Source organism: Ranitomeya imitator, chromosome 6, assembly GCF_032444005.1.
Source record: "Ranitomeya imitator isolate aRanImi1 chromosome 6, aRanImi1.pri, whole genome shotgun sequence".
Classification (NCBI taxonomy): Eukaryota; Metazoa; Chordata; class Amphibia; order Anura; family Dendrobatidae; genus Ranitomeya; species Ranitomeya imitator.
The window spans coordinates 67,620,201-67,631,312 of NC_091287.1; the positions used below are offsets into that span (position 1 = coordinate 67,620,201).

Sequence of the window (11,112 nt, forward strand, 5' to 3'; positions counted from 1 at the left end):
AATGGCCAATTTTATGTGTACCTGGTAGCCCCTTTACGGCATCTCTCTTATACCAGGTCCTACACTTGCCTTACCTCGCTGAGAATAAACGTCTCCATCTGAATGGGTACATGTGAAACCTCTTCCTAGACCAAAATTCTCTCTCTCTGTGGAGGGGTATCGGACCTGCTGTAATTAAAACACCTGTGGCTAGGAGGCGGAGTGCACGATCAGAAGGCTAGAGAATACATTTCTGAAATGAACCCCAATGTTAGGCCTAACGATTTTGATTAGCAAATGGGGTCTCCTGATTCGTTACTGCAACACAGTTTTAGCCCAAATGATTTGTATTACCAAATGGTGCCTCCTGGGTGAACCCCAATATTTCACCTAATGACTTTGATTAGAAAATGGGGTCTCCTGATTGCAACACAGTTTTAGCCCAAACAATTTTGTAAAGGAAATGTGGACTCCTGTCTGCACAACACTATTAGCACAAACTTGTTAGATGCTGGAAGATTGATTTCATACTGGACAGGATCCTATCAAACTACATGACAAATTCACATGCAATAGCATCAGGAGTGGCTTCTCTTCACTATGATGCTGAGAAAATGGCACCTTAAAAATAACATGTCCACTTTTTATGTGGAGAGGGACATATGACTTTAACAGCCAATCACAGAAGCCTTTGTGTCATGATGTTGTGGGTGCTTTCTGTTCCCTGATTGGCTGCCGCAATGTACACACATTAAGTTAAAAAAAAATTACATTCCGCCGCTCCTCTGACCTAGACACACCCCTTCCCCTCATAAAACACGTTCCCCCACTCATCATTCAGCACCACTATTCAAGACAAAATCAAAACAAAAGCATTAGTGGAAATGCGATAATTTACCAATCTGTGACCGAATTTTGCCGACTTTGCGGAAAAATGCTGGAAAACCGAACACGAATCCGAATGTGCTGCGTTCATGCCGAATTTGAGGTTGGCAAACGTTTTCTGGACAAGTTTGCTCATCTCTACTCAGGAACTCATCCATAGATTATGTCTCTTGAGCTAATATAGTGGTGAATTCAACAATCTTCAATCACCATTTGTGCTTTTGAAAACATAAGCTGCAATATGCAATGTACAAAAAGAAACACAAATTCCCTACAACTTCCCTGCAAACCATAAATATGCCATGAACTATTTTACAAGAACGTGCAGACTGGGATTTAAAAGTTTGCTGACATGCCACAAGCATAACCAGAGGGCATTTGACTTCCTTGCGCCTGTGCGTCTATAGCTGTAAATTGATCAGGATTGTAGGAGAATAAATCTGCAAAATCATATAGGAAATTGCAAATATCAAAGTCCAAGTACCTCCAAATTTATCAAAATGAAAATTGGAATCCTTCTCTAAATGGCACAGATGCATGACTGAAGCAAGAATAATGACCAACACTACATGAGGCAGGCTAGAAGGCCTTTGAATTATTGAAGGATGGATGCTGTATATGTTAACTCTACAGTACTGTAGATCAGTAGTGTATTTGCAAAAATAATCCAATAGTAAAACGTGCATGAAAACAAGCAGTTATGGATGGGCACTGGCAATATAGAGGATCATGGAAAGAATATATTTATATTTATTTTTATGACTATTGTACAAAATTTTGTGCATCATGTGATTCTCTGATGACATAATTGTACACGTGTCTTAAAAAACAGAAATCATGTAACCTATTTTCATGCTTAAATAGGAACCAGATTGGGTCGATAACGTGTTGCGTTTTTGTGTTATTTTATAGAATAAATATTTTTTTGTGACAAGCATCATCCTCTCCTTCAGTAGCACCCTTACAATCCTATGTGTTTCATCCACATTTAACTGTTGGTTTGACTGGGAGTTCAGCTCTGCAGGATTAGCGGCAGCACAGTGAGTCTCATGATCTTTGCATGCTTTCCACTTTTTCCCTTCAATTGTAAAACTAGACCGGGTGGATTGGGTGTCACACTGCTTTACCCTAAGTAACACTTCTTTCTTTTTTATTGTTCGCTAAAACAATGACAACCAAAAATGTCCACTGAAGTGCAGTGGCAACATGAGATAATGGCGTTAATGGAGTTTCATATCAGTATTTTGCCTTTTAGCAAGGTTTTTCTGACTAATAAATGAAAACGCAAATGGATGAAGTAATATCGTACATGATTATTTGACTCGTTTTAAAAAAGCAATTAAATAATGTATCTATTGGCTTCTTTTCAATAGGTTAAATGATCATTAATTTACTTTTCCATGCTACTGTCCACTCTAATAGCACAAAGTCAAGATTACAAAAAATATAGCTGGTATATTGGCTTTACTTGGCTTATAGAAAAACACCAGATTACATGCAGAATTTTGCAACTGGCTGGATAACATGACTTCCTTGTATAGGATTAACTGAAATACAGCTTTACTTGCCAACAGGCAAGATGAATCTCTTTCTTCCAGCAAGAGCAGTAAATTTAGAAAACAGGAGTAATAATCTAGCTCATATTTTAATTGCAAAACATGAAATATACACATCTGTCTCTAAGGTCAGAGATGAGATATTGTTAATTAAAAATGTAATAAATAATTAGTGCTTTTACATAATTTTGATGTGCTGAACATGAAAATGACATTGAACATGTGAAATTGCTTCTTGTTTCAAAATTAGGGTGCAAAAAGGTAAAAAAAAAATGCTATATAAAAGAAAAAAAAAACAAGTATTTTGGGGTTTTAAAGTACTTCCCTCCCCTAGTTTCCTACAATTGTTTATTTTTTTATGCTTCATGTCTGCCTACACTATAAAGGTACCGTCACACTAGACGATATCGCTAGCGATCCGTGACGTTGCAGCGTCCTGGCTAGCGATATCGTCCAGTGTGACACGCAGCAGCGATCTGGCCCCTGCTGTGATATCGCTGGTCGGGGAAGAAAGTCCAGAACTTTGTTTCGTCGCTGGATCTCCCACTGACATCGCTGAATCGGCGTGTGTGACGCCGATTCAGCGATGTCTTCGCTGGTAACCAGGGTAAACATTGGGTTACTAAGCGCAGGGCCGCGCTTAGTAACCTGATGTTTACCCTGGTTACCATCGTTAAAGTAAAAAAAAACAACCACTACATACTTACCTACCGCTGTCTGTCCCCGGCGCTGTGCTTCTCTGCTCTGGCTGTGAGCACAGCGCCCGGAAAGCAGAGCGGTGACGTCACCGCTCTGCTTTCCGGCTGCTCGGTGCTCACAGCCAGAGCAGAGAAGCAGAGCGCCGGAGACAGACAGCGGTAGGTAAGTATGTAGTGGTTGTTTTTTTTACTTTAACGATGGTAACCAGGGTAAAAATCGGGTTACTAAGCGCGGCCCTGCGCTTAGTAACCCGATGTTTACCCTGGTTACCGGCATCGTTGGTCGCTGGAGAGCGGTCTGTGTGACAGCTCTCCAGCGACCAAACAGCGACGCTGCAGCGATTCGGATTGTTGTCGGTATCGCTGCAGCGTCGCTTAGTGTGACGGTACCTTAAGAGTTGCATACATTAAATCTCTTGATATCTTATGTTTTGACCCGACAAAGAGTGATTGACATTAATCATTTTATTCTTGTTGATAATCTGTTGGATATTCAAGTTTTAAAATTAAGACCCCAATTCATCAAAGCGATTACAGTAGAATTCTGGTATAAATTGATTTGAAAAGTAGCAACATTTTTGTGTACCTCTGAGTTGTGTAAAAATTTTAAGGCATATGTCTCTTAATGAACGAGGAGCGTCTGACTCCAACCTGCCCCTTTAAGAAGACCAGCGCAAACATCACCGGTCTTAATGAATTCTGGCCACTGTATTTAGTCTTACTATACTGCCTCGTCCCTTTGTTTTTTGAAGAAGCGCCAGTGACATTAACATTTTATAAATACATCAATGCCAAAAAGAAAAAGCTGATTGTATCAACCCCTTAAAAGATGATAATAACAAGATAATTATAAAGGACAAAGAAAAGGCTGAAATATTAAAAAGGCTTTTTCATCTGTGTTCACCAGTGAACTAACTGTTCCATGGATCATTCAACAAGGCAAAAATAAAAGTTCACTACCTGATATAACGAGTTTAACACAAGAAGAATTACACCTGCGTCTGATCAAATTAAACATTGACAAATCCCCGGCCCAGATGGCATTCATTCACGGATACTGAGAGAACTGAGCTCAGTATTTGACAGACCAATGTATCTCATATTCTTAGACTCTCTTGTAATATGGTTGGTGCCACAGGATTGGAGGATGGCTGACGTGGTACCAATATTTTAGAAAGGTAAGCACATGGATCCAGGTAGCTACTGTCCGGTAAGCCTGTCATCAATAGTGTGCAAAGTTTGTGAGGGCATTATATGAGATGACCTGCAGAAATATATTGCAGATAATAATATAATGACTGACAACCAGCATGGATTCATGAAAGATAGGTTGTGTCTAGTGATGAGCAAGCGTACTCGTTGCTCGGGTTTTCTGAGCATGCTCGGGTGTCCTCCTAGTATTTTTTAGCGCTCGGAGCTTTAGTTTTCTTTGCCGCAGCCGAATGATTTACATCTGTTAGCCAGGCTAAGTGCATGTGGGGGTTGCCTTATTGCTAGGGAATCCCCACATTTACTAATGCTGGCTAATAGCTGTAAATCATTGAGCTGCGGTGAAGAAAACTAAATCTCCGAGTACATACAAATACTCGGAGGACACCCGAGCATGGTCGGGAAATCTCGAGTAACGAGTATATTCGCTCATTACTAGTCGTGTCCAACTAACATGTTGGGTTTCTATGAGGAGGTAAGTACCAATCTAGATGTTGGTAATGTGGATGATGTGATTTATCTGGACTTTGCAAAGGCATTTGATACTGTACAACATAATAGCCTTATACTAGAGCTACAGAAGTAGGGACTGGGGAAAACTATATGCAGATGGGTAAGGAATTGTCTAAATGACAGGAAACAAAGAATCATTATAAGTGATACATTCTCTAAATGGGATTTTATATGCATTTCGATACTGAAGAAAGTGATCTCAATTTCTGTAACAATGTCAATTATATTATGGCAGGTTTGAGCATCACACAACATCACAATATATGACGTTTGGTCAGTCTGAAGGTTGTGCCTTTGCACAAAGATAATATGCTGTTTTCAGAATCATGAGTGGCATGTGGGTTGTGATTTTACAGTTATCTCCATTTTAGTGGGACTACAGCAAGGCTACACGATATTCTGTTGTTATCTCTGTGAATGGAACAGTCATGACAAATTAAGTCATTAAAAAAAGAATGACTGGCCTCATCAATCATCATTAGCATCTGGCCAGAAGAAAGTAGTATATCAGCTGCTTGTCACTGCGGATAAAGTCATCCTTCCACACATCCATATTAATCTCGGACTCATGAAACAATTTGTAAAGGTTCTCAATAGGAGCATTGATGCATTTACCTATTTGTGTCAGCTATGTCCAAGGATCGCCACAAAAAAAATAAAAATCGACAAGGCAATATTTTTGGGTCCCTTGATCAGATAATTATAAAAATATGAAGAACTTGAGAGTTGGTTGGAGGACAAACAGCAAAAGTGAGTCATGGAAGACTTTCAAAATTGTGTCAAATAGTTTGTTAATACAGTACATTAAATGTTAGGCATTTACATCTAGCAATCAATATACTGCAAATGTTAAATATAAACATTTCCATCAGCTTGTCTAACGACACGCAAGAAAATGGGCTGCAGAATGTCCCCGAAGCTGCATATCCTCTATTCCCATGTAGTTGTCTCCCACATTACTTATGGTGCTCTCAGTGATGAATATGGGGATCATTTTCTTCAGGATATCAAAGTCATTTACAAGCGTTAAGGCTACGTTCACATTTGCTGTGCGTCGGGCGCAACTGCGACGACGCATGCGCCATGCGCCCCTATATTTAACATGGGGGCGCATGGACATGCGTTGTGTTGCGTTTTGTGACGCATGCGTTTTTTGGGCGCAAGCATCAGGGTGCAGAGGACGCTGCTTGTTGCATTTTTTTGCGCTATAAAAATGAATGCATGCGTCACAAAACGCAGCATTTTGCTGCGTTTTGCATGCGTTTTTGCGTGCGTTGTGCGTTGCATCGCCGACGCAGCACACAACAACGCAAATGTGAACATAGCCTAAAAAGGTAAATTGTACCCTGCAAAGTTGGCAGATTACTGCCATGATCAGAAGAGACAATCTAGAAATACAACGCAGGAAACAAACAAAAATAAGTCGTATTTGATGCGTGTATATTCTTCCTAAACACAGAAAATCTCTTACACCTTAGTCTTCAATCCTTTTCCCACTGCAACTTTCAAACAAGAACCAATCTTCATTTTCAATGTTATTTTAATGTTCAGCATCTGAAAATTATATAAGATTAATAATTTATATATCTGTTACAAAACTTTTGTAGAACAGTTTATTAGTAATGGCTAATATAGTGCATTTGTGGCAAATTAAACACAACAGCTCTGTGTGAATTCTGCCTTGAGTTTTTGAGGAAACTTGGCAGCGAGATTGTTCCAAACATCTTGGAGAACTAACCACAGATCTGCGATGTAGGTCTTGAGCAATCTCTTCATGTAATCTTTCACAAACTAAACGATGTTTAGATCAAGGCTATGTGGGGGTCATATACCATCAAGGAGGAATTTAATTAGCTCCAAATTTATTCTGCAGCAGGACAACAACCCCAAGCATAAAGCCAATTTCATAAAAAATATATATTTAGTTAAGGAAGAACCAGGAGTCCTGGAAGTGATGATATGGCCCCCTAACCTCATCATCATCTAATTGGTTTGTGGTTACATGGAGAGACAGAAGTTTTTTTTGCAAACCGTTCATCCACAAAAGATCTGTTCTCCTAGATGTTTGGAACAACCTTCAAGTTCATTAAAACACTGTGTGCAAATGTACTAAGGAGAATTGCTGCTTTGATTCAGTTTTAAGGCAAAGAGTGGTCATTAGAGGTGAGTGGATCTTTTGAAGTTCAAATTAGCTGACTTAATCAATTTTTTTTAAAAAAATTTGATTTGCGGTAATAAAATTTACATGGATTTCAATAGTGAAAAGTTTGCAATTGTTCATAAAATACACACGGGTAGAAGAGAGAAAACCCCAGTGACCATCAGAGCTTGCAGTTTACAGGTGAGAGATAGGAGATCATGTTGACCATAAGAGCTTAGACTCTTCAGAAAAGATTGACTTACCTAGTTACACTGGAGATGGAAAATTACTCTACCTTACAAACCGTACTCCACTGGGAATCGCTGATCTGTGATGGCCAAGATACTGACAACACTGTATAAGTTGTGATAGTTGTTATAGCTGCAAGGCATTATGGGGAGGCCCTAGCAGAAATATAAAATAATGTTTGAGTGCTCTCTGAGTGTGGTCAATGGTCTCAAGCAAGTTTTTTTTTAATATTCCAAACTGCAAATAAAATCTCAAAATGTTGAAATTTGCTTGAAACCTCAAATTTCAGGAAATTTGACTTGAACTCGAGACTTCCCGAATTAATCCGCACCTCTATGGTGGTCATTGATTTGCTTTAGATTTTTCTTTTGTTCATCCACTTTGCATTTTGTTAGTTGATAAAAATAAACTGTTAACACTTCTATTTTAATAATCTTCCTTTGTAGAATGTTTTCCACACCTGCCTGAATATTTTACACAGTACTATATTAAGGCAGCTTTGTAAAACACTCTGTTATTCTACGCCATCTCTCCAGTTAAAAATCTCTCCTTTGTAAAGGCAAGCTTCGGTTTATTAAAGCAAATGACACCTATTTTGAATAACAGTTTGAATGTATGAATTAATTATTGAGAGCTTGGTCTTGAATTGCCTTCATGCATAAAATTAAAGTACAACAACCTCTACAGAATCAACCTATTGTAAGTTAATTGGTCTTCTCTGACCCTCACGTCTATTTCCCCTGGAGACCTGGTGAATTCAATGAGCTGAGCTCTTGTGAGCTGTCTTTACTTGCTTGCTCGGCAATAAGCAATGATTCCTTCTCAACAAGGTGGCAGGTCGAAGGATCTTTATTATAGATTAAGGGTCAAGATTTAGGAACTTGTACTGTGCAGAGCCTTAACTGATCACCAACAATAGATCAACTATAGAACTTGCATTGTGACATCTTTAGCTACTGCAGAACCTCTTTCATGGTAATTATAGCAAGAAGGAAAAATAAAAATAATGAAGTGTACAACAATCAGTTAAATAAAAACATTCAAAGATTTTATTTGAATCATCTTGCCATCGTTTTATCAGTCCCATCTAAATCCAACAGACTTTATTATCTTCCTCTTGGACTCCATTCAAGTTAAAGCATTCCAGTTCTTCCTAGTAACAGGCAGCAGTCGTAATAACGAGGTTCTTGGATGAAGACACACTGGTTGCTTAACACATGCTTGCTCAAGTAAATTCCAGCACACAATAGAGAGTCATCACCGCTGTCTGGAGAAAAGATTTCTGAATGCATTATTGTAGTTCTTGTTAAATGCCGTATAGATCAAAGGATTAAAAAATGAATTTGAGTAACCCAGCCATAAAAATATACTTTTCCAAATAGGAGGTATGTCACAAGAACATAGGGGGTTAATCAGTTCAGTAATAAAGAATGGGATCCAGCAAAGGACAAAGACCCCTATGAGAATCCCCACCATAAGTGCAGCCCTTTTCTCCTTCTGTTCCCTCCATGTGTCTCCATCTGTCTGGAAAGTGACAGTGGCGTGACGGACTGTGAAGACCATTTGAGGCTGGTGAGATGCTTCTTTCACCTGTCAGGGGCAACCACAGAATTAAGATCAGATCTGAAAACACATTGGCTTGCATGCATTGGTACAGGTATATGTGATGTCCATATTAAGTAAGAGGTTGCACTTTTTGTCACTTTTAAAAAAAAAATATAGATATGGCATAAAGTACGGTATATATAAGATGCTGAATGAAGAATACGTATATCCCTCCTTAAACCTACCCATAAATAAAAGGTGTGAAAAAATGGTTTACAATTAATTACATTTAATAAGACATAAGACAGCGACCCAGAGACTCGTGATTTATTGGTGTCCATTATAGCCGTAATTATGAGACTTTGCAATGATAGAAAAATAGTACTGGAATTTGCACATTCCTCTGAGTACATGAACAGTGAGAGGTCTTGAAACGTGAATGAGGTTTGCACAAAATCTGCCAAGTCCATACTTCTTTTACTATAACTATGGCACCAATCTATGCAAGTCTATAGATTGATATATTGTAACGAGGAGGTATAATGAAGGCTGAATACGTAATTATGTTAGAGGCATATAATAAGGGGTACAGATATGCAGCTTTTTAGCAACAGGAAGCATTCATAAACAGTATGTGTGCTTGTAAGTCTGGGTAGATGTGTCGCTTCTTATTCTGAAATAATTAGTAATTCAGCCATGAAGATGGCAAATCCTATAGTGAAGCCAGTGCCGTAGACAAGAGTTGGTCATTCAGCACAATATGACATAAAATCACTCAAGTAGTTGTCACAAAAGCAACAATGAGTAAAAAGGCAAGAGGTACATGTAAAACGTATTCTGCTCTGCTGCCTCTGGACCCATAAGCAGCTCAGGCTGATATGACCCATGGACTGGCAATTTCATCAGATCGTTTTTGCTATGCGATAGATTAAACTTTACGATTATTGGAGATGAAGAATGGACTCACCTCGATCACTTCTGGCATTGGGGTGATTGTATTTGTCTTTTTTGATCCAATTCTGAATTTTGCAGCTTTATAGATTTTCCAGTACACAAACAGAACCACACAAAGGGGAAGGTAAAATGCTCCAAAGGTGGAAAAGATTGTATAAGAGGGTTCTTGGCTAACTTGACATTTTTCAGTCGTTTCTGAATAGGTTTCTCCCCATCCAAAAAGGGGAGATAGGGAGATTACTGAAGATAAAAGCCATGTTAGTAAGATCATAATATTAGATATCCGCTTTCGGGTCTTTAAAGTGTATTCCAAATGTCTTGTAATCGACCAGTACCTGTCCAAGGCAATGGCTGTTACATTCCAGATGCTGGCTGTACAGCACAGTACATCAAAGGAGATCCAGATATGACAGAGGACTCTACCCAATCTCCAACGCCGATCATTCAGCTCATGAACCAAACTTAGGGGCATCACCAGTGCAGCCACCATCACATCTGATATTGCCATAGATGCCACCAAATTATGAGGAACCCGATGGAAAGTTCTGACCCTCAATATGGTCACTAACACTAACACATTCCATAGGAAGGTAGCAATTACCAGCATAGCCAGCAAAGTTAATATGAGGACACTAAAAACAGACATTCTGTGCTTGTTCAAGTTCTCTGACCCTGAGCTCCCATTAGCAGTGACAGTGATGTTCCCCTCCATCCGCATCTGTGGTAGCATGAGAACAAGAGGTAACAATGGAGGAGTCTCTCTTCACAAAATGCTCCATCCAGATCCTGTAGATAATAGCTGACCAGTCACCACAAATTTACCAGGCTGGTGCTCCACCACATTGCTATGATGAGGCAGTGAGGGCACAGCATGGCGTAAAGTTTGGATAGAATCTATGTCCATCCCCAGCACAGACATAGTGTCAGATTTTCAGACTTCCTGCAATCAATGAAAATCTGAGCCTGGAGAAACAGCAGACAAAACGCTAAGCACTTCAGCCATCCAGACAGCGCTGTCCCTGGTGCTGAACTCTTCCTAGGCTGAGAATATCATACATAACCACAAAGCATGAGCTAGCACCAGCAATAAAGGCTGACATCTTACTGCATCCAACCAAGCTGCAGCTCCAGGCATCTGTCCAGCCTCATCAGCAGAAAGCATGCGAGCTCCGGAGAGTGGGATGAGGATGGAGCTGAGCTTTATATAGAGAGGGGCCGCTCTTACGTCAAGGTAATGAGCCTCCTCCCAGTGCTAGAATCCTAGACGCTATCAATAAGATGCACCCAAGGGATGATGGACAGTAACCTCCACACTACTGTACCACTGCTGCCAGCAGCTCCAGGAGGGCTCTGCATTAGCTATGCTCTGTGCAATCAGCAGACT

The 11,112-nt window shown here is 39.7% G+C and overlaps 1 protein-coding gene across 1 annotated transcript; it reads right to left on the bottom strand.

Annotated features, from left to right (window-relative positions):
* Nucleotides 1-7,871: 7,871 nt before the first annotated feature.
* On the bottom strand, nt 7,872-10,824 carry HTR5A (5-hydroxytryptamine receptor 5A). The gene is made up of 2 exons (XM_069732453.1): nt 9,742-10,824; nt 7,872-8,819 (listed from the first exon to the last, which is right to left on the bottom strand). Exons 1-2 carry the CDS (start codon nt 10,456-10,458, stop codon nt 8,487-8,489), a joined length of 1,050 nt encoding a protein of 349 aa, XP_069588554.1. The 5' UTR covers nt 10,459-10,824; the 3' UTR covers nt 7,872-8,486.
* Between the last annotated feature and the right edge of the window lie 288 nt (nt 10,825-11,112).